General features: G+C 52.6%; 1 protein-coding gene across 1 annotated transcript in view; it reads right to left on the bottom strand.

The window, feature by feature from the left end:
* TESK1 (testis associated actin remodelling kinase 1) overlaps nt 1-27,763 on the bottom strand; it is a 36,588-nt gene that overhangs the window by 2,773 nt on the left and 6,052 nt on the right. Inside the window, exons 2-9 of the mRNA XM_035100660.3 lie at nt 14,372-14,493; nt 13,875-13,923; nt 13,561-13,707; nt 13,378-13,460; nt 13,165-13,255; nt 10,602-10,685; nt 2,532-2,621; nt 502-649 (exon numbers count right to left, since the gene is read on the bottom strand). Of these exons, the coding sequence (XP_034956551.2) occupies nt 502-649; nt 2,532-2,621; nt 10,602-10,685; nt 13,165-13,255; nt 13,378-13,460; nt 13,561-13,707; nt 13,875-13,923; nt 14,372-14,466 (787 nt within the window). The 5' untranslated portion in view covers nt 14,467-14,493. The remainder of the gene's footprint in view (nt 1-501; nt 650-2,531; nt 2,622-10,601; nt 10,686-13,164; nt 13,256-13,377; nt 13,461-13,560; nt 13,708-13,874; nt 13,924-14,371; nt 14,494-27,763) is intronic.

Below are 27,763 nucleotides of genomic sequence, written 5' to 3'. Positions count from 1 at the left end.
TTTGTGTGTGTGACTGTGTGGAACCCAGTCTGCTGCTGATTGATTGATTGTGTGTGTGTGTGACTGCAGTACATTGTTTATTGCTTTCATTATATGGATCAATCGTCTCATTAGATAGTAAAATTCATGGCAAATTGCTGTTTTAGGGGTTGTTTTTAAAAGTCTGGAACGGATTAATCCATTTTGCGTCTCGGTTTTGGAATGCTTTGGTTTTGGAACAGACTTCCGGAACGGATTAAGTTTGAGAACCAAGGGAGCACTGTAACTTGCAAAAAAAAATTATACGCCGCTTCCCCCCCCCCCCCTTCAAGACAAGGCAGTTGGCAGAAGGCTGGTTAAAAGGAATCTTTTTAAAGCTGTTGTTTAGAGTCCAATGCCTTTGTCCCTAAGAGGCTGTGAGTTGAGAACCACAGAATTGCAGAGCTGGAAGGGATCCCGGGGGTCATCTAGTCCAACCCCCTGCGCCGACGCAGGAACCAAAATCCAAACTGGGAACGGTACCATGGAGGGAGAGGGCCGGGCTCCCCGGGGTGCTGGTCCTGTCGCTCTGCAGGGCAGCATTGGCATCTCTGGCTGCCAGCTGCTGCTTCAAGATGCTCTCCAGGCGCTGCGTGATCTCCAGGAAGGAGGGCCTCGAGGTGGGCTCCATCTAGAGAGGGGGAGAAGGCACCTGGCTCAGCAGCAGACCACCCACCCACCATCTGTGGGGAGGGGGCCCTTGCAAAACAAAGCCCCAAGGCTCCCTTGCTGACCCTGCTGGAGACAAAAAGGTCGCCTTGGCCAGGAACCAAAATTAAGAAATTAAGTTGTTTAGCTTTGGGGAGGGAGGAGGTCAATTGCTCCGCCAATTGCTCACCCGCCTACCCGCCACTGCCAATCACACACCTCGCCACAGCTGCCGATCGTCTGCCCACTCGCTGCCACCAACAGCCCACCTGCCCACAGCCGCCAAACACCCACCCAATCGCCGCTGCCAATCTCCTGCTTGCTGCTGCCATTAATCGCGCGTCCCCCCCCCTCTGCATTTGCTATCCGTGTATAAGACGACACCCAATTCCCTCCCCCCCTTTTCAGCAAAAAGCACCATCTTATACAATAACAAATACAGTAGTTCTTTGGGCAACATGTACCTCAACTGTGGAACTCCCTGCCACCGGAGGCTAGAATGTCCCACAGAGGACCTTAAGGTCCATAAATAACAACCCTTTGGAGGTCCCGAGCCTCAAGGTTAGATTGGTTTCAACTAGGGCCAGGGCCTTTTCAGCACTGGCCCCGACTTGGTGGAACACTCTGTCACAAGAGACCAGGGCCCTGCGGGATTGGACATCTTTCTGCAGGGACTGCAAGACGGAGCTGTTCCGCCTGGCCTTTGGCATGGACTCACTCTGACCCCTTATGTGGGATTTGGTATATACATTTTCCCTTGGCTTTTTTGCTGGCCCATGTAGGACCAGCATGGATAGCTGGCTCGGGTGAATATCTGATGTTTCCTCCCTTTATGGACTTGATTTATGGGCTAATACTGAGGCTGCCTATTAAGCCATATTTTAATTAACTGTTTGTTTGTTTGTTTGTTTGTTTGTTTGTTGTTGTTGTTGTTGTTTCTATTACATTTTATTGTAATTTATATTTGGTGTTAGGCGCCCTGAGCCCGGCCCTGGCTAGGGAGGGTGGGGTATAAATTAAAATTTATTTATTTATTTATTTTAGAATAGTCCAGGGGTCCCCAAACTTACGTCACCGAGGGCCAGTGTCACCAGCGCCGATTGTGCTGCGGGCCGCATGCACACACGTTATTTCCGGCGCACTTCCGGGTCGCCAGAACACTGGAAATAGCTTGTGTGCATGCGCATGGGCCTCCTCCGGCCCGGAAGTGCTCAGGAAATGACGCTTGCGCATGCACACAAGCTATTTCTGATGCTCCAGCAACCCGGAAGTGGGCAGCCGCGCCACACCGTTAACAGCGGGGGTCGCTGGGGGCCACATAAAAGAGCCTCGCGGGCCGCATCCGGCCCCTGGGCCTTAGTTTGGGGAAGCCTGGAATGAGCCACCAACCTGGATGGCTTTAAAAAGAAGACCAGACAAACAAATTGGTGAAGCAGTGGGCTCTCAGTAGCTACTAGCCAGGATGGCTCTGCTCTGCCTGCAAAGATGGAGGCAGCCAGACTTCTGCATCCCAGTTGCTGGAAACCCCAGGCAGGGGTTTGATCTTATGTTGATCTTATGTTCAAGAGCAGGGGCAGAGTCCAGCCAGGCCTCCCTGGACTCCTCTCAAGGGAAGGAAGAAGTCAGGAAAGCTGCCTTGAAACTGAACCCAAAAGCTGCTCTCAAGGCCAGCGACGTGCCTTTGTGCTCATGGCTGGGGCTGGGACTCTGTATTCCTCAGGATTTGCCCCCCCCCCCAGCCCCTACAAAACCACCACAGCCACCCAGGGACGGTTCTCTCGCAGGCATATAGAGCCAGGTGGGTCTGGCAGCTTGAAGGCTCATTCAGGTCTGGGGAGGGTGTAATGGAGGGGGGGGGGTCTTACTCTGCAGCAGTGGAAGGCCAGCTGGAGGAATGTTGCAGGGCAGTCAGCTCCCACCAGGTTGCAGAAAGCGGCCACATCCAGCCCAAAGTCCTGCAAGGAAGAAGGGAGAGGGGGGTGAGTTGCCCAGCTTGCAACGGCCGCGAAAAAGGCCAGTTCCCAAGATTTAAAACCAATAAAGATTAAATGGCTGAAAAGGGCCAATTCCATGCTAGGGATCACTAGGAAAGGAATGGGAAAGAAGACGGCTCCTGTCATAATGCCGTTATTCAAATCTAGGGTGCAACCACATTTGAAAGGCTGTGTCCGGTTCTGATTGCCTCGTCTCCAAAAGGGTATTTCTAGCCATGACCTGGAGAAAATGAAGAGAGAGTTTCTCCTTCCACCTTAGAACTTGTGGACAGCCAAGGAAGCTGAATGCTGGGAGATTCGGGACAGAGAAAAGAAAGTCATTTTTTAGTCAGTACATGTTTAAACTCTGAAACTCCCTCCCACTGGAAGCAGTGACGGCTACCAACCTGGATGGCTTTGAAAAGAGGAGAGAGCGATGGGTGGCTGCTAGCCTGGAGGGTCTGCTCTGCCCCTGTGGTTGGCAGCAGCAAGGCTTTTGTGCCCCAGTCGCTGGAAACCACAGGAGGGGAGAAGAGGCCTCTTGTGTTCGAATCCTGATTGCTGGTTTCCCTCAGGCATTTGGTTAGTTGCTGTGAGAACAGGAGGCTGGACTAGGTGGGTCTGATCCAGCAGTCTCTTCTTATGTCCTAGAGCAGTGGTGGCAAACCTATGGCACGCGTGCCAGAGTGGGCACTCAGAGGCCTATCTGCAAGCGCGGGCACCATCGCCCCAGTATGCAAAGTGGCCAGCCGCTCACCCCACGCCAGGGAGGGTAGGAAATGCTCCTTACAGTGCGCTCCGCCTGCTGCTGCTGCATCGGGTGTGTGTGTGTGTGTTGTGCGCACCCCCCACACACACACACACAGTGCTGCAAGCAGGAAATGTTCTGCAGACTGCTCGTTGGGTGGCGTTCCACGGCTGCTGTTGGTGAGTTGGAGACGCATGTTTGCTGGGCTTACGCGAGCAATTTCCAGCAATTTTAGTGGTGTTAGTTATTTTCTGCATTTCTCAAAAAAAAAAAGCTGTGCAATCCCACCCCCACCCGCAAAAAGGTCAACAACTCAGAAAAATACGGTAAATTGCAGTGGAAAAAAGTGGGTTTTGGGTTGCAGTTTGGGCCCTCAATCTCTAAAAAGTCCCCCCCCCCCTGTCCGAGAGCCTGCCGGAGCCCCATAAGCCTCATACCCCTCTTCATCCACCCTCTCTGCTTGACCCAAACATGAAGTGCATTTGGAGAAGCTAAGCCAAGTGGGCAGTACAGACCCAGCCCAAAATGATGGAAGGATCACAAGATTTGGTATGGGGAGGCAACAACTTGGCCGCATCCATCTGGGCTCATCCTGCACAGAGCAGCTATTGCAGGCCCTACATGCAGAGAGAGAGAGAGAGAGAGAGAGAGAGAGAGAGAGAGAGAGAGAGAGAGAGAGATCCCGGCCACAAGGTGGCAAGCAGGGCCAGAGGGTGGAGCAGCCGCTCTCTCCATGGACCCCCCCCCCCCCCGCATCTGGCATTCTCTGGAGGCGGAAGGGCAGCCATTATCTCCCAGAGCAGGCATCTTTTTGGGATGATGGGGCAGTTCTGGGGACGGAGTATTATCTGCACAATGCCAGCCACAGGCAACATTCAAACAATCATCAGTGATGGGGGGCCGACACTCTACAATTAGATTTGGGGGGTGGCTGCCTAGAATAGGATGTTCAAGGGACCATCTCCTCCAACCAGACCCCTCAACATGTCCTGACCTGGGGTGGGGTGGGGGGCTCAGGCCGGGCTGGCTGGGACCTGGGAGAGAGAGAGAGAGTTCTCTTTGTGGCCACTTCCATCCCTGCTGTCTCCCAGCCAAGGCTTCATCCTCCGTCCTCCAAGCAGGAATCTGACCTGCTCCTCTGAGACTCTTGAGCGGCTGAACTCCCTCTTGCTTCCAGTCACTCATCCCGTCTCTGTTATGGCTTTTCTGGTATTTCCAACTTTTGTGGGCTTTCACCATTTTCACTTTGCCGCAAGGTACCCGGTGCTGAAGGAGACTCTTGAGAGTCCCATGGACTGCAAGAAGATCAAACCTATCCATTCTGAAGGAAATCAGCCCTGAGTGCTCCCTGGAAGGACAGATCGTGAAGCTGAGGCTCCAATACTTTGGCCACCTCATGAGAAGAGAAGAATCCTTGGAAAAGACCCTGATGTTGGGAAAGATTGAGGGCACTAGGAGAAGGGGACGACAGAGGACAAGATGGTTGGACAGTGTTCTCGAAGCTACGAACATGAGTTTGACCAAACTGCGGGAGGCAGTGCAAGACAGGAGTGCCTGGCGTGCTCTGGTCCATGGGGTCACGAAGAGTCGGACACGACTAAATGACTAAACAACAACAACAACCCGGAGCATCACATGTGATAGAGGGGAAGGACGGGATATGTAATTGGAAGAAACAGATGGAAAAGACTTTCTGGGCGAGTAGAAAGTCAGACCCGGGTCTGGCAACCTTCTCTTCTCATTCTGGAGTTCTCAAACTCTGGAAGGGGGCTACTGCCTGCCATGGCTGCGCTGAGCCTCCATGTTCAGAGGCAGTGAGGCTCCTGAATCCCAGTTTCTGGAAACTGCAGGAGGGAAGAGGGTTGTTGTGCTTGGATCCTGCTTGGGGGTCCCCCCCCCCCGAGAGGCACCTGGCTGCTTACTGGGAGAACAGGGTCCTGGACCAGGTGGGCGCTGGCCAGCATTCTTCAAAACCTGCTATCAGCCACTTGTGACCTAGTGAAGATGCCCAGATGGTGCCTGACCTCTCCCCCATCTGGAGGCGCATCCCTGGCGATCCTTGGATCTGGACCGTTCTCGCCCACTAGCAACACATCCTGTCAAATTCTCTCCAAGATATTTTATCTGCACCATCAGAATGAATTTCAGGAAGCAAAAAGGAGGAAAGGTCTTGCAGAAAACCCAGAGGGTCTCTCTGTGGCCGCAGCCTCTGTGGCCCCCCTGCCTTCTTCACCTGGAAGTCAAGGCTGCTGTGGAATGGGAGGTGGGGAGGGGGCCACCACAGCAATGGCTTCTTCCTCAAGCCCTTTCTCATCTAGATCTAGGAAATATAGCATCTAGATCAAGGGAAGTAATAGTACCACTGTATTCTGCTCTGGTCAGACCTCACCTGGAGTATTGTGTCCAGTTCTGGGCACCACAGTTCAAGAAGGATACTGACAAGCTGGAACGTGTCCAGAGGAGGGCAACCAAAATGGTCAAAGGCCTGGAAACAATGCCTTATGAGGAACGGCTTAGGGAGCTGGGCATGTTTAGCCTGGAGAAGAGAAGGCTAAGGGGTGATATGATAGCCATGTTCAAATATATCAAAGGATGTCATATAGAGGAGGGAGAAAGATTGTTTTCTGCTGCTCCAGAGAAGCGGACACGGAGCAATGGATCCAAACTTCAAGAAATAAGATTCCACCTAAACATTAGGAAGAACTTCCTGACAGTAAGAGCTGTTTGGCAGTGGAATTTGCTGCCAAGGAGTGGTGGAGTCTCCTTCTTTGGAGGTCTTTAAGCGGAGGCTTGACAGCCATATGTCAGGAATGCTTTGATGGTGTTTCCTGCTTGGCAGGGGGTTGGACTGGATGGCCCTTGGGGTCTCTTCCAACTCTACTCTCTCCATCTTGGCACCAGGAGAGGTCCTGGGTCCTGGAACAGTCATGCTGGAGACGCCCAGGCCAGACACCGCCTTCCCTGGCACCCGGTTATTAGGACACCGGCCAGGGGAGAGAGAGGGCCAGAGCCCAATTCTGAGGCAGGCGGAGACAAGGGTGGAGAAGCTCCTGGCCCAACTCCCAGGAAACACCAAGGGCAAGGGGGGGGGCCTCCGGGCTCCAGGGAAGCCCCTCTCTGTTGGAAAGAGACAATGCAGTGAGTGGCACAGCTCTTCTCCAGGGGAATCGATGGAGATGTGCAAAAAAGGGCAAACCCCACCCCCCACCCCGCCACTGCAGCTGCTATATCTGGAAGGGAGGGAACAGAGGAAACCCCCCTCCAAGTTCAAAGAGCAGTGGGGGGGGGGCAGGGACAGGGGATTTCATAGGATCGCGCAGAGAGTTTGACTGCAACTGCAGGGGGAAGCTGTCCTCATGCAGTGGTCCTCATTTCCGACACATCCGACACATCCCGTACAATACGTATACTGTTCCAAGTCATTTTTAAAAATAAATATGTCCCATGATGCCAAACTACAACGCTAAACATAATGTCTAGTTTGGCCCTCACTTGTTCCCAAAATATCCAAATTATACAGGCCCTGGAATCTGATCTTGAGCTTCATCTGTCTCTGAATTGAAGTCCTGCTTCTCATAGAATCATAGAATCATAGAGTTGGAAGAGACCCCAAGGGCCATCCAGTCCAACCCCCTGCCAAGCAGGAAACACCATCAAAGCATTCCTGACAGATGGCTGTCAAGCCTCTGCTTAAAGACCTCCAAAGAAGGAGACTCCACCACACTCCTTGGCAGCAAATTCCACTGCCGAACAGCTCTTACTGTCAGGAAGTTCTTCCTAATGTTTAGGTGGAATTTTCTTTCTTGTAGTTTGAATCCGTTGCTCCGTGTCCGCCGTTCCTCATAAGGCATCGTTTCCAGGCCTTTGACCATTTTGGTTGCCCTCTTCTGGACACGTTCCAGCTTATCAGTATCCTTCTTGAACTGTGGTGCCCAGAACTGGACACAATACTCCAGGTGAGGTCTGACCAGAGCAGAATACAGTGGTACTATTACTTCCCTTGATCTAGATGCTATACTCCTATTGATGCAGCCCAGAATTGCATTGGCTTTTTTAGCTGCTGCATCACACTGCTGACTCATGTCAAGTTTGTGGTCAAAGGACCCTTGTGTCAAGTTTGTGGTCAAAGGACCCTTCGCTTTCCCCTCGCCATCTGAGGACCAAACCTCCCCAAACTAAGATGCTTTCGAGTTTTTTCCTGCAAAATTCCTGTGCTATGAATCCCACAGGGCAGCAAGGAGAGATGCCCCCTGGTGCCCCCCAACCGCAAGAGGTCTGGGACTCTGCCTAACACCGGCCCCAGCCAGCATGGTCACATGACAGCACTGAGGCTGATGGGAGTTGTAGTCGGAAGCACCTGAAAGGCACCAGGTGCTGGGGAAGTCCCTGCCTGGGCTCCCTAGCTCCGCCTTTGGAGAGAAAGCCTGAACAGGTTATCCAAAGCAGCCCAGGTGAGTTGGGAGACCAACATTCCTCAGGGGGAGGAGGAGGAGGGCCAATTATCGCCTCCTGCCTCACCTGCACAGGTAATAGGCGTAATTAAGGGCCTCCCCAAATCTCCTGGGAGGGAGCCAGGAAGGGATGCATTTGCGCTGCAGAGGCTGGGATGGGAAGACGACCTGTGGAGCAACTTCTTCTGGGGGCAGAATTTAATTCATTAGATAATAATGATGGAGTTACTTTAGTGGTGACTGAGTTTTTGTGCTCGGTTTACGCAGAGAGATTGGGCCACTGTGGAGAGGACCAGGGGATGCTAATTGAAAATTGATATATTGCTCTAAAATACTAAATCAATTAATATGTATTTTATTTCATGAAGTTTATAATGTGAATGTTTTACTCATAATTTTGTTCTGAAGCTTCTGAATCTGTCATGCCTAATAAAGGTTATTGATTTGATTTGATTTGAATAACTTTCTGAACGGTTAGAGGTGTTGGACAGTGGAATGGACTCCCTTGCAAGGTGGTGAGGTCTCCTTCATTTGAGCTGTTACGGAAATTACAGCGGGGTGGGGGTGGGGTGGGGGTGGGGCGGGGCACATCTTTAAAGTTGTTGTTGTTGTTGTTGTTTAGTCGTTTAGTTGGGTCCGACTCTTTGTGACCCCATGGACCAGAAAGTTGTTGGATGTTACAAATATTAAGCCTGAATGTATCCTTTCAACTTGACAGCTCAGGGAAGATACCTAGCTTTAAAACTCACATAAAATCAGCCCCTTTGCCAGTTTCCTCCATTCCAAAGCTATTTTGCCCTTGGAAAAGGACTCTCTTCCCTGCCAGCTCCCCAAGTGTCACGACATGTACACCCACCCCACCCAGGGAAGTGCCCAGGGGGGGCAATTGCTCAGCTGGTTGTTGGCAAAGGGAAACCAAATCTCACCACCGGACTTGCAAAGGAAGTTCTATTGTACTTTGGGTGGTGGGCACTTAAGAAGTGTTTGCCTATGCTAATCTCATACTCATGGTTGGACAGTGTTCTCAAAGCTACGAACATGAGTTTGACCAAACTGCGGGAGGCGGCGCAAGACAGGAGTGCCTGGCGTGCTCTGGTCCATGGGGTCACGAAGAGTCGGACACGACTAAACGACTAAACAACAACAACCATCTCATCCTTGAGTCTTGCTCTGACATATCTGTCTATGCTAATCTTGTGTAACCCTCCCCTTTCTGACGTTTTAGTGATGTAGCAGTGATGCATTGATGCTGCTGTGCGAACTGTCTTCTGGGATATGGTGGGGAAGTTTTAAAAGTGAATGTCGCCCCATGCTGGGGGTTCTCTCGCTGCTGTTTGAACCTGTTGCGGAACAATAAAGGATCTAAGTCTACTGGCAGCTGTTTTGCTCCAAATTGCTGGGCTGGAATTTCCTTCTTTTACTGACCACATGGACCCGTGGGGGACGACTTGGGCCCCGACAAGCTGGGCTGTTGAGTAGTTTTAAAATCAGAGGTTTTAAAGCAGAGGTCTCTCTGGGATTACTTAGCTGTGATTCCAGCATTGCAGGGGGTTGCATCATCATCATAATAATAATAATAATAATAATAATAATAATAATAAATAATTAATACCCTGTTCATCTGGCTGGGTTTCCCCAGCCACTCTGGGCAGCTCCCAACAAAACATTAAAAACATAATCAAAGATCAAACATTAAACATTAAACTCGGTGACCCTTGGGGACCCCTCCTATGATTCTGTGATTCTGCGGTTTATTTGCCTATGATGTCTACAAATCCAGCCTTCCTCAACAGAGCAACCAAGACAGCAACAACGCAAAGGAGCATTTGTGAAAGAGCAGGCGGATCTGGCCGGGAACACAAAACTGAGTCTTATCAGAACAGTAGAAAAGAGCTGAGGGTTGGGGGTGTGAAACCGCCACCACCACCCCCCCCCCGCCTGCCCCAAACAATGCTTCTGCCTCATGACTGAACAGCTCAGCCAGAGAGAGGAACATGGCAGGCAAGCCACACTGCATTGGGCGGGGGCATGAACAGATGTCAGGGTGGGGGAGAAAATTCACACAGAGCTCTGAGGTTTTATTTGTGGATTAAGACACCTTCTGAGCAGGCTGAGCAGCTAAAGATAAAGGCCCTAATCGGAAGATGGCTGTTTTCCACTCTTTTTCTACTCTCCGTTGAGTGAGGAGCCCTGGACAGATCTGGGCAACTGGGGTGGGGGTGGGGGGGCTCAGCCTTGCCTCCTTGGCCCAGAATCCTTGGTGTAACCCAATAGCTCCAGCACCTGGTTCTGGGAAGGAGAGGAGGAATCCCACAAAGTCTGCCACCCCCAGCCGGGGACCGAATCCAGCCATTTCCCTCCCAGCCCCTCTTCCTCTCTCCCACCTCCAGGAAGACCTTGTGAATCGGCCCCCTTTGCCCCTGGAGGCCCCCCCCCCCAAGTCTGCATCTCGGCCTTCGCACCCCAAGACCTCCTGGGTTGCTCTGGAGTCCTGCTAATTCAGAACAGCCACCCAAATATTTAAGCATGAACTTCCCTCTGCTGGTATGAAAGACTCTCCTCTCGAGTCCCCAGCGCAGGGGGACTTTTCAGGCTAAGTACCAGCCTGTCTTGTGCCCACGAGGCCAGGAGAACAGGGGGGGGGGGTCTCGGAGGGCCTCCAGAAGACCCCCTCGGACGCCCAGAAGAAACGCAGCTGTTTACCCAAAGGAGCCTAGCGGATCAAGGGGAGGAAGCAGCCCCCGTAGGGAGGGAGGGTCTTACCTCAGTGCGGGGCAGGTAGTCTGGGTCGGCGGGCAGGCGGGCGATGGTCTCGCAGAGGATGATGCCGTAGGCAAAGACATCGGCCTGGCAGGATGGGAGAAGGGAGGCAGTGAGGCAGGAAGGGGGAGACACACACACACACACACCGTAAAAAGAGGCTCCAGCCCCTCCCCCACAGACCCAGAGGGAAACCGGGGACAGGAGAAGAGCCCCTCAGCCCCTGGTATTTGTGGTCCAGGCCCACATTCCCCACACCCACTCACCCTCCTGGTCAGCTTCCCCACCCAACACCAGGCTGACCCTGCGCACCCCCTTCCCCCCTTAATTCTGGCTGGGAAAGAGGATCGGAGGAGGAGGGCTCTCGAGGGCTCCTAGCCAGGACGGCTCTCCTCTCTCTCCACAGTCAGAGACCGACATTAGGAAGAACTTCCTGACAGTAAGAGCTGTCCGGCAGTGGAATTTGCTACCAAGGAGTGTGGTGGAGTCTCCTTCTTTGGAGGTCTTTAAGCAGAGGCTTGACGGGCATATGTCAAGAATGCTTTGATGGCGTTTCCTGCTTGGCAGGGGGTTGGACTGGATGGCCCTTGGGGGTCTCTTCCAACTCTAGGATTCTAGGATTCTATGCTTCTGAATACCAGAGGCTGGAAAGCACAGGAGGGGAGAGCATTGCTGTTCCCCTCGGATCTGGCCTGCTGGTTTCCCATTGAGGCATCTAGTTGGGCACTATGAGAGAGAGCAGGAGGCTGGACTCGAGGAGCTGCCTTTGGCCTGATCCTGCAGGCTCTTCTTACATTCTTACATTCCTCCACTCCCTTTCAAAAGACGTCCTGACTCGCTCCAACTTGAATGGCAGGGGGGAGGAGGAGGCTATTCTTGACCATCAGCCACTAGGGCTGGGCAATATCTGCTTGTCAATATATTATATATCATCAGCGAGACATCATGATATAAAAGGTAAAGGTAAAGGACACCTGGGCGGTTAAGTCCAGCCAAAGGCGACTAGGGGGTTGTGGCGCTCATCTCGCTTTCAGGCCAAGGGAGCTTCCAGGTCAAGTGGCCAGCAGGACTAAACCGCTTCTGGCACAACAGGACACCGTGATGGAAGCCAGAAGGCGTGAAAATGCCATTTACCTAATCATGATATCCTGATATACCATAATGTCTGGAATAAGGATAGAGCCATGCAGAGACATCAGCTGGCTTCATGGTTTTTCCTCCATCGTTTTTCCTGCACCCACTGATTCACAATATTCACTGTATTGCGATGTCAAAAATTATGAAACCGATATCATGATTACAGGTAGGTAGCCGTGTTGGTCTGGGTCTAAGTAAAATAAAAAAAATCCTTCAGTAGCACCTTAAAGTCCAACTAAGTTTTTATTTTGTTATGAGCTTTCGTGTGCATGCACACTTCTTCAGATACACACACACCCTCAACCTAACAATGTTAAAACAGTACAACGCATCATCAGAGATCTACAGCCTCTCCTGGACAATGACAGCTCCCTTTCTCAAGCTCTGGAAGGAAGACCTTTCATTGCCTACAGACAGCCACCCAATCTTAAACAACTCCTCACCCACAATAATACAACCACCAGACTTAACATGGACACTGGTACCAGAGCCTGCAATAAACCCAGATGCCAACTTTGCTGCCACATACACCCGGACAACATCATTACTGGCCCCAACAACATCCAACATACCATCTCAGGACTATTTAATTGCTCATCTTCTAACATTGTGTATGCCATCAAATGCCAACAGTGCCCTTCAGCTCTCTATATTGGACAAACAGGCCAAACCCTACGCCAAAGGATAAATGGACACAAATCTGACATCAGGAACCACAAGACAGAGAAACTATACAAGATCTCAAAGTAGCTGTGTTACTACAAAAGAATTTCAGAAATAGACTGGAAAGAGAAGTTGCTGAATTACAACTTATCACCAAGCTCAAAACCATGGAGGGACCTGGTTTGAACAGAGATATCGGATTCTTATCTCATTATACATGATAAGCGATCTTCAGCCATCTCAACCCTTGCTTTTTCATGCAAAACCATTTGCAGTCGTTTTCGGTCATCAACAGCTATCAGTCAGTCAATCACCCACTTCCACCACCCTTCTGAGTGATCCCCCCACCCCATCCCCACCCCTCCCCACCCCTCCCCACCCCTTCTCTACATGAGTGCCTGGGGACTCCTATTTCACTGTATCTGAAGAAGTGTGCATGCACACGAAAGCTCATACCGATATCATGATATGAGCTTCAGAACGGTCCAACTAGCCACAATGGCTACATATCCTCTGAAGATGGGAGAGCCTGAGACTCTTAATCTCAAGAGTTGTGGGCTTGAGTCCCATGTTGGGAAGAAGATTCCTGCGTTTCAGGGGGTTGGACTAGATGACCCTGATGCTCCCTTGCAACTCTCCAGTTCTCCGATTGTGACTATGCCTGGGAGGGGCAGCCCTGTTGCCGTCGTGTGCTGCTTGTGGTCTCCCTGTGAAGGGAGGCTGTGGGGCTAGAAGGGCCCCCTCTGGCCACCCCCTACGGCCATACCTTCTCGTTGTACAGATCCCCACGCAGGACCTCCGGGGCCATCCAGTATGGAGAGCCGACAACAGCCAGAGGCTCCTTCGCGCCCCCGTCACTGGGGAGGAAGCAGAAAGGAGGGGAGGACCAGGAGAAAGCGGTCAGCCGAAGCCCAGCAGGAAACGCCCCCCCTGCTCCCCCAAACAGCGCCACCTGGCCAGGAAGGGCCACCTGCCTCACCTGTAGGTGGGGATCTTCTCCGCCAAGCCAAAGTCTCCCACGACGGCCGTGTAGCCGTTGTCCTCACTCCTCACGAGGCAGTTCTAGGCAGACGGAGGAACAAGAGGCATCACGGGCACCCGAGACAGGAGAGGGGAGGGCGGGGAGGGGAGGGGAGGGGGCCGGGGGTCACCCCATGCCTACCTTGGAGGTGAGGTCGCGGTGGAAGATGCCCTTGCTGTGCAGGTAGCGCAGGCCGCGGGCGATGTCCAGGGCCAGCTTGATGCGGACGGGCCAGGGCAGGGGGGTGGGGCTGTCCAGCAGCTGTTCCAGGTTGCCACCGTTGATGTACTGCAGGGAGGAACGGCAGGGGGTGAGCTAGATGGCCCCCGGGGGTCCCTCCCAACTCTACAGTTCTATGCGGCCTCCCCCCCCCCCCTGGCCTCTCTCTCCATCCCCCAGCAGTGGCTCCCTGTCCACCTTTCCTGAGCCCAGGCGGGCAGGCAGTTGAGCCTCACCTCCGTCAGCGCGTGGAGCTGGCCTTGGTGGACGCAGACGCCCATGAACCTGGAACGAGAGGGGGAGACAGAAGGACCCGTCAGGACGCCGGGGGACCCTGGGGATGGGAGGCACCCACGCCCCAAGTTCTGACCCCTTGCCCAGGGCAGCCCAGCAAGCGACCGCCAGCCTCAGGTCCCCGGTCTGTAAAATGGGAACAGCACCCCTGGCAACCAGGACGGAGGACACAGAGCTCCAGACTTTTGGGGGAGGAGAGGAGGAGCCCAGTCCACTCAAACCCCCACTTTCTAACATTGAGATCCTCCCCCCTCAATGTACTTCACAAGAGAAGACCCAACTCCCCAGACCTTGCTTTTTTGAAATGACTTCCCCAGGAGATGTTCCTCGAGGTCCCTGCGAAAGACCTAGGGCAGGCGGAGCTTGGGGGGCTGCCCCAGGAATCCCCTCAGGCCAGGCTGGGCACACACACACCCCAACCCCACCGAGGGAGCCTCACCGGAGGATGTTGGGGTGCGAGAGGCGGTTCATGAGCTGCACCTCGCGCAGCATGTTGCCACGGTTACTCATCAGCTTGTTCATCTTCAGCACCATGATCTGCCCTGACTGGCGATGCCTCACCTGCAGGGAGAGAGGAGCCGTTCTTTGAGGGCCATTGGTTGCCTTCAGGGCCGGATCCATCTATAAGCTCTAACTTAGGGCCCCACTCTCTTGGAGGTCCCCCAAAAAAAATTCAAAGGAAAAAACAACTGGATGGACATTTCTAAAATAGAAGATAAAAAACAAATAAAATAAATAAAACCTACATACAGCAACATTTCAGTTCAACAATTACTTTGATAAAATACATATTTTATTATGTACAAATGGCTTTAGATACCTATTCGGTCCATCAATTACCATATAGCATATATTCAACACATGAAACGGCGACAATTTATTGTCCACAAAGTATAGCTGGACATGGACATAGAAAGGGCCCCATTCCCTTCAGGAGCGGAGGGCCACATCCAACCTCAATGTGGCCCCGACGGCATTTCTATCCCTCCTTTTTCCTCCAAGGACTTTGATGTTGCCTACAAGGTTCTCCCCACCTCCTCGTTTAATCCCCAAAACAACAACCCTGAGAGGCAGGCCCCGGAGGTCACACTCGGGGAGCTTCACGGCTGAGTGGGGATTCGAACCCTGCTCCCACCAGGTCCCAGTCCAACCTTCTACCCACGATGCCACACAGGCAGCAGGGTCTCCCCATCTCCTCACAGCAGGACAGTGATGCCCGTGGGATAGCTCACTTTAACCTCTTCAATCCCAGGGTCGTGGGCTTGAGCCCCCATGTCATACAACAAGATTCCTGCCTTGCAGGGGGTTGGACCAGATCGGGGGTAGGCAACCTAAGGCCCGTGGGCCGGGTGCGGCCCAATCGCCTTCTCAATCCAACCCGCGGACGGCCCGGGAATCAGCGTGTTTTTACACAAGCAGAATGTGTCCTTTTACAGTCATATCTTGGTTTAAGTACGCTTCGGTTTGAGTACTTTCAGTTTAAGTACTCCGCGGACCCGTCTGGAACAGATTAATCCACTTTATATTACTTTCAATGGGAAAGTTTGCTTCAGGTTAAGTACGGACTTCCAGAACCAATTGCACACATACTTCAGTTTAAGTACGCTTCAGGTTGAGTACTCCGCGGACCCGTTTGGAACGGATTAATCCACTTCCCATAACTTTCAATAGGAAATAAAAAAATTCCTTCAGTAGCACCTTAAAGACCAACTAAGTTTTTATTTTGGTATGAGCTTTTGTGTGCATGCACACTTCTTCAGATACACTTGAAACAGAAGCAACCAGACCCTTATGTATATACATATATATACATCTATTAAATGGGAAAGTTCGCTTCAGGTTAAGTACAGACTTCTGGAACCAATTGTGTACTTAAACCGAAGTACTACTGTATTTAAATGCATCTCTGGGTTATTTGAGGGGCAGAGGAATTGGTTCATTTCCCCCCCAAAAAAATATAGTCCAGCCCCCACAAGGTCCGAGGGACGGTGGACTGGCCCACGGCTAGAAAATGTTGCTGTCCCCTGGACTAGAGGACCCTGGGGGTCCCTTCCAACTCTACAATTCCAGGATTTTATGATGAGCCCCAAGAGCTGGAGCATAGGAGCAGGAGCCCAGGTGGGCAGGCCCCAGAGCAGGATGGGGCCCCTTTCACTCCCATGATACGCCAAGGCATGGCAGAGAGGCTTCCTGGTGGGTCTCTGCAGGAATCCAGTCACATCCCCATCACACCTGTACAGAGTCTAGGCTTACAGAGACGCCTGGATCTGCAAAAGCACTTTGAAGAGGCTCTTGGGCCGAGAAACCAGCCATGAAGACATAGCAGAGAGGCCACTTATGGCTAAACTGCACCTTATCCACATATGGATCCCAAGGTCAGGGGCGTGAAAATGCAACTATCTATCTATCTATCTATTATTATTATTATTATTATTATTATTATTATTATTATTAGGATTTGTATACTACCCTATACCCACATGTCTCAGGGCGGTCACAACATAAAATCATGCTATAAAAACACAAAATACATAAGAAAAGCATAAACAACCCAACAACCCCCCTCTACGCATGATTAAGAGACATAAAGGCCAAAGCGCAACAAACGATAAAATAATAAACCCACAATTCCTCAACTCAGCTGATATACAATAGGATAAATTTAGAAAACCCAGGGAAATAAAAACCTCGTAATCAGGAGCTAAAAAGGGTAAAATGTCCAGACTTACTTATTTGGGGAGGGTTTTCCAAAGGTCAACACCCCTTTGTGGGGGGATCGTGCCCCCCTCCCACAAGTGAGACTTGCCACACACACACACACACCGGCCTCTGGATGAAACTTAAAGGGACCTCTCCAAATGGGCAGGAAATGGGCCAAGGCCATTTTAAAAAGCCCCTCCTTTCCCATAGGTGCTCACTGGGTCCGGTCCAGCGGGGACTGGCCAGGAGTGAGACTTTGGCGTCCGAGTGGAGAGCGCAGTGAAAACGCAGAGCCAGGCAGCAGGAAGAAACAGAAAAGATGAGAAGGTGGAAAATAAGGTGAAGGAATTAATGTATATGCAGCTGACCAAGATGTAAAAAGAGCTGTCATGGAAGGTTGGGTGGGAAGTCAAATAGAATTGCTGTATAAGTAGAAAAAAGGTGTACTGGTAACTGGAAAACTTAAAAATTAAACCAAACAACCACCACTGGATAAAACGACTGCCGACATCCTAAATGCATTTGGAGGGCTAGGTCTGGGTCTGGTGCCCCCACCCCAAAAGGGGTATTGTTGGGAAAGGTTCAGAAAAGGGCCACAAAATGGATCGGGGGGGGGGGGGGAGAAGCTCCCCGAGGAGGGAAGGACTTTTCAGCTTGGAGAAAAGGCGAGAAGTTTGTGAAGTGGTGCATAGCCCAGGCAGGGCGCCTTTTCTAGGAAAGGGGTGCCGGAGCTCACCGTGAACTGTCTTGGGGTGGCCATGGCGCCCACCTGAAAGGGGCCAGAGCTGAGCTCCAGTGAGCTCTGGCCGACAGGAAGCCCCGGGCACAACAGCGCCTTTGTTGGTGTGCGGAGAGAGGGAGGAAAACTTCCTCCGGGGTGTCATTTTTATAAACAGCCACCAGCTCATGCTGGGCTTGTGGGCTTCTCAAAAGGGGGGGGGGTGTGCCACTGGCCACTTTGAGGACATGAGTGGCCCCCCGCCACTGGCAGGCGAAGGTGGGGGCGGTTCGCCCCGGGTGCTATCGGGGTGTGTGTGACATTGCGGCTGCCCCTGTCCCCACCCTCCGGGACGCTCGCCACGTGCCGCACATCTCCGGAACACTTGCCCCACATGCCCCAGGAGGTGCGCCACTTGGCATGCATCCCCTGACGCACAACACGCCCCCCGCGGGCGGCCGCCATGCCTCCTGGGACGTGCGCCAGCCATGCCCCCGGATGTACACTGCTCCCGGTGCCAGAGCCAGTAGCTTCGCCACTGCCTCCCCCCCCCCCCCGCTCTGCAGCTCTCCATATGCTAGGGAAGCATCCGGGGAGGGGGGGGGGAAGAGCTGTGCAAAAGGGAGGTTATCCATGACAGCCCAGCCAGAAGCTGCTGCTCCCAAGGAAGACCCTCCCCCCCTTCTGCGCCAGCCCACACCTGCAGGCCTCTGACACAGCTGCCCCCCCCAAGCTGGGCCCAGCAGCTGCTTCCCCCCCCCCCCCCGGTAGCCCTGCAGGGAGTCCTCCTCCTCCGAGGATTCCTGGGTGGTGCCGTCAGCTGTTCCTCTTGCCCTTTTTAGTCCATGCTCCAAAGCCTGGAGGGCGAGGCTGCCTTCTCCTCCTCCTCCTCCGCCAGCTCTTGCTGCTTCCCTCCCCTGCAGCCCCAGGGAAGAAGAGGAGGAATGGGGCAAGGGAGTCTGAGCAGAACAGGGGGGGGGGCAGGAGAGACCCAGGGCTGGTGGTTGCAGGATCCCAGATAGCTCCGTCTCTAAAGAAAAGCACCATCCTGCTGAATCACAGAACTGCAGAGTTGGGAGGGACCACCAGGGGTCATCTAGTCCAACCCCCTGCAATGCAGGAATCTTTTGCCCAAGGTGGGGCTTGAACCCATGACCCGGAGATGAAAGTCTCATGCTTTACTGACTGAGCTGTCCTGTACCGAGTGGAAGAGCACATCCTCCAGCCACCGTGCCCTCCTCTCCCAGGTGCACTCTTCGCATGCTCAGGGCCCCTCTGCTTCGTGACACCTTCACACCATCCTGGAAGCGTTCCGTGGCTGAGTCTGCACCCAGCTCAGGACAGCCTGGGGAGAGAAGCTCTAGGTGGGCCAAGGCTCGACCCCAGCATGATCGGCAATGGCATAAAAACCCCCAGCTCAGGTCAGGGGGTGCTGTGGGGTGGTGCTGGGTGTGAGGCTGCCATCAGCCTTTCATAGAGGGACCTTCAAGGGTCCTCTAGCCCAACCCCCTGCAATGCAGGAACCATGGCTCAAAAAACTCCTGACTGGGGGCCCTCCCACCTCTGCTTAAGAACCTCCAAGGAAGGAGAGTTTGCCGCCTGCATTTATTCCTGCATTGCAAGGGGTGGGACTAGATGACCCTTGGGGCTCCCTTCCAACTCAGCCATTCTGTGCTTCCACGATGATTTTCCATGCCCAGGAAAGGCAGACCCGCCAGGACCCTCCTTTGCCATGCCAACTCTTCCCACCATTGTCCTGCAAGGCACCAAAGCTCCACAGGGCAGATGCTCTTGGGTGCCAGGCAAGAAGGAGGGGGAATAATAATAATAATAATAATAATAATAATAATAATAATAACAATAATTTATTTATACTCCGCCCTCCCCAGTCGAAACCGGGCTCAGGGCGGCTAACACCAATAAAATTACAATAAGACATAAAACAAAATAAAACAATTAATTAAAATACTGTACAATATTAAAATTTAAAATTTAAAATGCAGCCTCATTTTAAGTAGTCCATAAATCAAAACCCTGAGGGGGAAAACCCAGGGGTCAGACTGAATCCAACCCAAAGGCCAGGCGGAACAGCCCTGTCTTGCAGGCCCTGCGGAAAGATGACAAATCCCGCAGGGCCCTGGTCTCCTGTGAAAGAGCATTCCACCAAGTTGGGGCCAATCCTGAAAAGGCCCTGGCCCTAGTAGAGGCCAATCTAGCCACCTTATGGCTCGGGATCTCCAGAATATTGTTGTTTGTGGACCTTAAGGTCCTCCGCGGGGCATACCAGGAGAGGCGGTCCCGTAGGTACGAGGGTCCCAAGCCGCATAGGGCTTTAAAGGTCAAAACCAGCACCTTAAACCTGATCCTGTACTCCACCGGGAGCCAGTGCAGCTGGTAAAGCACTGGATGAATGCGATCCCGCGGCTGGGACCCCGTAAGGAGCCTCGCTGCAGCATTCTGCACCCACTGGAGTTTCTGGGTCAGCTTTAAGGGCAGCCCCGCGTAGAGCGAGTTACAATAGTCAAGCCTGGAGGTGACCGTCGCATGGATCACTGTGGCCAGGTCAAGGTGAGAAAGGTAGGGGACCAACTGCTTAATACGGCGGAAATGGAAAAATGCCACCTTTGCTGTGGCTGCAACCTGCGCCTCCATGGAAAGGGAGGCGTTAAAGGTTACACCCAAACTCTTGACAGAAGGCGCTGGTACCAATTGAGCCCCTGCAAAAGATGGGAGTTAGCCCCCCAACCCCATGTCGCCCCGACTTAGCCAGAGGACCTCTGTCTTCGAAGGATTTAACTTCAGTCGGCTCCCACGTAACCATCCAGCCACAGCTTCCAAGCACCTGGTGAGTGTGTCCGGGGCCGAGGCAGGGCGGCCGTCCATCAACAGATAGATCTGGGTGTCATCAGCATATTGATGACAACCCAGCCCAAAACTCTGGACAATCTGGGCAAGGGGGCGCATAAAGATATTAAAAAGCAACGGGAAAAGGATTGCGCCTTGCGGGACTCCACACACCAAGGAGTGCCGTGGCGACAACTCCCTCCCTAGCTTCACCCTCTGTCCCCGACCTGAGATAAAGGAACGCAGCCTTGTTGGACTGTGCCCTGAATCCCCACATCGGCAAGGCGGTGGTCTAAAAGTTCGTGATCGACCATATCGAAGAATCAGCAGTCCCGACCCACCTCAATCCAGCTGTCTATGGAGATCATCTGTTAAGGCGACCAGAGCTGTCTCAGTCCCATGACCAGGGCAAAAGCCGGACTGAAATGGATCTAGGGCCGATGTTTCATCCAGAAACCTACCAAGCTGTTCGGCAACCGCTCTCTCAATTATCTTACGCAGGTACGGAAGATTTGAAACGGGGCGATAATTGGATAGATCTAAAGGATCTAGAGATGTTTTCTTTAAGAGTGGACGCACCACTGCTTCCTTCAACTCCTCTGGGAAAGTCCCTGTGCCCAGGGACAAGTTGATGATCTCACCCAGGGGGGCCCGTACCTCATCTGGACTCGCTCTAATCAGCCAGGACGGGCACGGGTCCAGGGGGCAAGTGGTGGGCCTTCCAGCCCGGAGGAATCTGTCTACATCGGCAGGGAGTATCTGATCGAATTGGTCCAATACTGAACTCGAAGACAGTCGAGGGGCCTCCAGTTCCGTTATTGTATCCAAATTGGCAGGGAGGTAACGGCGGAGTGTCAAGACTTTCTCCGCAAAAAAGCTCGCAAATGCCTCACAGCTATGGGTCAAATTCGTATTTAAATTTGGCTGTTCTTCTAGGGTTGTTAGAGACCTAATTATTCTAAAAAGTTGTGCTGGGCGAGAGTTAGTGGATGCAATGGAAGCTGAGAAGTAGGACTTTTTTGCAGCTTTCACCGCCATCTCATAGGCTTTCATAAGTTTCCTGTAAGATGTTCTTGAGGCTCCGTCGTGAGCACGCCGCCATACTCGCTCTAGCCGTCTAAGGTCCCGCTTCATTTTCCGAAGCCCCTCGGTGAACCAAGGGGCCCGGTTTCGGCGGGGTCGCAGAGGGCGCTTAGGTGCGATCTCATCGATGGCCGCCAAGAGCCGGTTATTCCAGTTCTCGACCAGCTCATCTAGTGAGCCGCCAGGGGGAGCAGGGTCCCGCAAGGCCTGACGGAATCCGTCAGGATCCATCAGCCTATGCGGGCGAGCCCAAATAGGCTCGCCACCCAAGCGGGGTAGGGGTAGGAAGTCAATCCTGGCTTTCAGAGCGTTGTGATCAGACCATGGCACTTCCACAGTCGAGGACATGATCACGTCTATACCCACACCAAAGATCAAATCCAGCGTGTGGCCTGCTTGATGTGTGGGACCCAAAACAAACTGGGAGAGCCCTAATGTCGCCATGGAAGACACCAGGTCCGGAACCCGTGAGGAGGGGGTGGCATCCGCATGGACGTTGAAGTCCCCCAAAACCAGTAGGTTGGGGAACTCCAAGGGTGGCTGCTGGTGCGCTAGGTGGTCGGTACACAAGCCAGACAGCCAAGCCCCAACACATTCAATGCCGGTGATTGATGGTGATGGCAGAGCCCGGAAAGAGCAATCCTCCCGGATTAACAGGGCTACCCCTCCCCCCCGACCCACATTCCGCGACTGGTGGAGGACAGAGAAACCCGGGGGTGTTATCTCATGCAGGGCAACTACTTCGCCTTCACGCGCCCAGGTCTCCGTCACACAAGCATGTGTGTCTCACCGAATTCTGCCAATGCCTGATGTGTGAAAGGGGAGAGCCCAGCCTCACAAATGCATCCCTTCCGCCAAGTCCTTCAATTATTGAGCTCTCTCTCTCTCACACACACACACCCTCACCAAATGGTGGCCCAGAGATCACCTGTCCCAGGTCTCACCTTCCACCAGAGTCCGCCACTGCCACCCACAAACAGAGCGGAAGAAGCACCCCGTGGCAGGGACTCCCTGCAACAAGGAGGACTATAATAACAATATAATAATAATAATAATTTATTCCCCGCCCATCTGGCCGGGTTCCCCCAGCCACTCTGGGTGGCTTCCAACAAAACACTAAAATACAGAAATCCCTCAAACATTAAAAGCTTCCCTAAATAGGGCTGCCTTGAGATGCCTTCTAAAGGTCTGGTAATTGTTGTTCTCTTTGACCTCTGGTGGGAGGGCATTCCACAGGGTGGGTGCCACTACCGAGAAGGCCCTCTGCCTGGTTCCCTGCCTGACTAAGGAGGCTGCCAGCCCAACAGACCCTCCAGCAGTTGGGTCTGGGCAAAGGAGCCTCCTAGTCCTCCGGATTGGAGCAGAACTACGCTACCTTCTAACATGCTGTCAGATTTTCCCTGCCCCCTTTTTTTGCTAAAGGACACAGATCTTCCTTGGGCCTGCGGTTGGGGAGGGGACATGTGAACTCAATGCACACCCCCTTTCCCCACGCCTCCCCCTCAGCCGCACGGAAGGAAACGCCACCCCAAACTCATGTATGGCAATTTCCCCCTAAGCGTCTTGCAAGAGTGAGTTCCGGCCTCCTTCCCAGCTGTGTCTTCAGGCAGGATGTCCAATTTTGGAGCCTGACATTTACGCAGCAGAGACTTCTCCAGAACCTCCCCTCTGCCAGCTCAGAGGTCGGGAGGTTGGTTCCCTTCCGAGGAAGAAGGGCCCGTCCTCCTGGCTTACAGAAATGAATATAAAACCCTAAGTCACGTTCCAGGATTTGCTCCAAAGGGCAGGGCTGATCATAAACCAGGCATGTTCCAGAATCCAGCCTGACAGATCAGGCTCCAGATAACAGAGTTAATGTTCATCAGCCGCAGACACTCCTTCCAATCCTAGAATGGTAGAGCGGGAAGGGACCCCCAAGGGTCATCTAGCCCAACCCGCGCAGCCCCTTGCTGCGCCAAAGTCAGGCCAGAAGCTAGCCAGCAGGACCAGAGGTCAAGCTCCCGCCAACCATAAAAGCTCAGGCGGGGAGGATCCAGCAGGCTGGCGGGGGGGGGGGGGGTAACAGACGACCCTGTGCGCCTCCCTTCCTACAATTCTATGGTCCCACCTTTTCTCCAAAGAGCTCAAGGTGGAATAGAAATGCAGAAAAAAAGAATAAATAAATGCGGCAGAGCGGGCTCACAACGGCACCCGGAGCACTTTGCCTCAGGGAGGTAAAATCAGGGAGCCAAGGATGCAAGCTGACCCAACCTCTAGCCATAGCCAGAGGCAGGATTAGGCCAGAGGGAGTCATCCTAGCCCTGCTCTCTAATCCTGCAGTGGCAAACCAGAGGCCTCCTAGCCTAGGGAAACCCTCCTGTGGTTTCCAACAATGGATATTCAGAAGCAGGGCTGCCTCCAGCTCTGGAGACAGAGCTATCACTAGCCCTCTCCTCTATCAATTGGTCTAATCCCCTTGAAAGCCACCCAGGCCAGCGGCCATCCCTGGCTCCTGTGGGAGGGAGTTCCGCAGTTTAACTCTGCACCACGTGCAAAAGGACTGTCTTTTCTCTGTCCTGAATCTTCCAGGCAGCATTCAGAAGCAGGAGGAAAGGCCCATTTGCCATACAGGCCTGCCGGCTCCTGACCTCCCTTCACCCCTGACCCTTTCCCCTCCTCGGTCCCATTTCAAGGTCGTCCGAAGGGACCCAGGTGAGCAGCAAGAAACACAAAAGCATCCGAGGGAAAGGCCAGAACGGAGGGACGTGGCGAGGGAACAATTGGGGCCTCTGTTTACGTCTAAACAAGGCGGCGTCACAGGCAGCAGAGGAGGAACGGGCGACGGGCGACGGACGCCGTTTGTGGCCACCTCTGTCCCAGCAAGGTCTCTTTGAAGGCATCTCCTGTAAATGCCAGGGAGGCACCAGGGAGGCAAGGCAGGGAGGCAGATCTGGGCCAGATAAGCTCCAGCCTCGGAGCCAGCCAAGCCGCGGAATGAGGTTGTGGTGGCTGCCAACGCTCACTTAGGGAAGTCCTGCCCAGCGGGAGTTGAGCGTCAGCACTTCTGCACCGAGGCCTGGGAGGATTGCAAAAGGATTGGGCCACAGTGCCCTTTCCCTCGCAGCTGGGGGGAGATTTCAAAATATTGGGAAGAGGCGAATTTTTAACTTATTGATGTGCTTACTACATGTCAGTGTTTACATTTCTGGGAGAATTTCAGTGCAAAGCAGAGTTAGAAACTCAGGTATAGAATCCGGAACCAGCAAGACCAAGCGTTCCAAAAAGACTGGAATAAATTTGTATTATATTTGAAAGACAAGCAATTAACATCACTAGCAGGGCGATCTGAAGATTTGTAAGATGAAATTACTACCTATTCAGGATGAGCAATGTAATAAACTTAGGTAATGATATAACAAGAATAGGAAAGGAAGTGAATTGCAAAGTTGGGAGGGAGGGAAGTCGTTAGGCTCAGTTGAGGGAAAAGAGATTTAGTAAGAGGATATGATGTTACGCAATGTGATTATATGTAAAACTAATAAAAATTATTATTAAAAAATAGAAACTCAGATATAGAAGCTAGGTGCCAAATGGGTTAAAGGTAAAGGGTAAAGGGAGCCCTGACCATTAGGTCCAGTCGTGACCGACTCTGCGGTTGCGCGCTCATCTCGCATTATTGGCCGAGGGAGCCGGCGTACAGCTTCCAGGTCATGTGGCCAGCATGACAAAGCCGCTTCTGGCAAACCAGAGCAGCACATGGAAACGCCGTTTACCTTCCCGCTGTAGCGGTTCCTATTTATCTACTTGCATTTTGACGTGCTTTCGAACTGCCAGGTTGGCAGGAGCTGGGACCAAGCAATGGGAGCTCACCCCGTCACAGGGATTCGAACCGCCGACCTTCTGATCAGCAAGCCCTAGGCTCAGTGGTTGAACCCACAGCGCCACCTGGGTCCTTTTGCCAAATGGGTTAGAGCTGCCAATACTGTTGCCATTTTGGGGCCAGGTGGCTTGAAAGTTGTAATTTTCAATACAGTGGAACCTCGGTTTATGAATTTCCGGTTTATGAACGCCGCAGACCCATCTGGAACGGATTAATTCACTTTCCATTACTTTCAATGGGAAAGTTCGCTTCAGTTTATGAACAGACTTCCAGAACCAATTGTGTTCATAAACCGAGGTACCACTGTACATTTTTTTGGTTCCTGAAATTTGTTCTGATTCTGCAGATAATATATAACTGATAGAATTTGAGAGGCTGTGTTGCTAGTGTGTGAGAGCAGATCCAAGGATCCCCTGGGGGGGTCAGGTGCCATCCTGGGAAAGGAGCATCTTCTCTTGGTCGCAAGCGGCTGATAGTCAGGTGCAAAACGTGGCTGGCTAATTTTGAACATGGGTGCAAATACTTTGAATATCCAGAACCTAGTGCACAGCAGCATTTGGGAATGAGAGGGGTTCACATCCAGGAAGCATTCAGTGAAAACTGCTCAGGCAAGCCGACTCTGAGCAGGGAGAGGCTCGATTTTCCTTCGATGCCGCTCAAAGCAGCTTACAGCAGACATTCAAAACATCAAAACACACAAATACTGTATACAAAATACAGAGCATGTTAGTAAATTCAAAAACCAACCATTTAGCAAACACAGAATAAGTTCACCATTACAAAAAAAGGGAAAGAAACCAATCTAGGTTTAAGTACACAAATAAAAAACAACGCGAGAGTTACGACAATATAGTTTCTGTTTTCTTCTGCTCATGCAATAGAAAGAGGCATGGTCTGCCTTACTGGGTTGTCGTTTGAGGACAAACCAGGAAAAGATGGTAAGACACGAAAAAGAAAACGCTGTCGATGAGAAGCAACAGTCTGAAAGATACTTCAAACCTGTCCCTGGTGCTTCTCCAGCCCTGATGGCAAAATAAGGACATCAGAAGAGGCCTGAATCTGGATCAGGCCAGAGGAGGCCCATCCAGTCCAGCCCCTGAAATGCAGAAATCACAGAGGAAGAATCATAGAATTGTAGAGTCAGAAGGACCATCTGTCTGAAGGAAAGGATGCCAGGCTTTTTGGCCTGGGAGAGCCTCTGACCGCCAGAGGAGGTGATACAAGAAAGAAGATTCCAGCTAAACATTAGGAAGAACTTCCTGACAGTAAGAGCTGTTCGGCAGTGGAACTCGCTGCCAAGGAGCGTGGTGGAGTCTCCTTCTTTGGAGGTCTTTAAGCGGAGGCTTGACAGGTATATGTCAAGAATGCTTTGATGGTGTTTCCTGCTTGGCAGGGGGTTGGACTGGATGGCCCTTGTGGTCTCTTCCAACTCTAGGATTCTATGATTCTATGACCCCCGAGGGTCCTCTAGTCCAACCCCCTGCTATGCAGGAATCACAGCTCAAGAATGGCCCACAGCTCTGCTTAAAAACCTCCGCCACTTTCCGACACGCTCGCAAACCGCTGCCACCACTGGCCCAAGCTCCAGCCTGCATTGACCTGATTACGACCAGACTGGCGTTGGCAACGAGCAGAAAAATACCAGCCCAGCCCAGCCCAGCCTGTTTCTGAAACCAGGACATGGCAGAACCTGATGAACAGCTGGCTTGATCCAGCCGCTGATAGACGTGGAGGGTGGCAAGGACAGGGCAGAGCCTCCCTTGGCTGGCACACCGCTTGGGCCCTGGCAGCATCTCCAGCTGGTGAGGGGTACCTCTCGTTCCCCGGGGAGCCCTGCAAAGTCACTGCTGCCAGTCAGAGCTGGAGATGCCCAGGTTGAGTGGGCCAGCGGCCAGAGTGTGCCTTGGAGGGCAGCTCAAGGGCCATAGGCCAGCAAGAGAGTCTCTGCTTTGCCCGCAGAAGGGCCCCGGGTGCAACCCTCACCCCTGTCTGAAGGAATGGATGCCAGGCTCTTTGGCCTGGGAGAGTCTCCGACCGCCAGAGGAGGCGCTACTGGGCAGGGGGTGGGCGGTGCAAGGCAGCTTCCTGTGTCAATTCATTCTGCCTTTATTTCATGAAATCTATACACTACTTGTTTGTTTAAGAAAGCCTCCGTTTACAAAAAAAGATTAAGCAATAAAATGATCAATAGCAACAGACAGCTATAATTTAAGACTTTCCAAAAGCTAAAATAACAACGGAATAAAAATGGATTAAAACTGGCAGCAACCTTCTCAATCTCTGGGTAGGCTTGTCAAAACAAAACCTGTTTCTAGCAGGCGCTGAAAAGAGGGTGCAGCAAAAATCGCCTCCCGGAAGTCAACAGGCAGGGAGTTCCAAAGGGCAAGATTCCTGCCTTGTCCCTACCAGTTCTACGGTTCTATGCTTCTCTTACAAAGAAAAGGTGGCGCTTCCCCAACCCCCCAGGGGCCGTGCCCAGGCTGCAGCAGCTAACAGAGGAGGGCTGGGCTCAGGAAGAGTGGCGGTGGAAGCCCCTGCGCTGGCTGGGAATCTCAGGCCCCTCCCCAGTCTGGCTGGCCCTCAGCCAAGACCCACGGCCACCCCCCAACCCCACGGCTTCTACCCTC

Source organism: Zootoca vivipara, chromosome 10, assembly GCF_965207765.1.
Source record: "Zootoca vivipara chromosome 10, rZooViv2.hap1.1, whole genome shotgun sequence".
NCBI lineage: Eukaryota > Metazoa > Chordata > Lepidosauria > Squamata > Lacertidae > Zootoca > Zootoca vivipara.
Note: the sequence above shows the minus strand (reverse complement) of the source record. Positions and strands in the feature narration are given on the sequence as shown.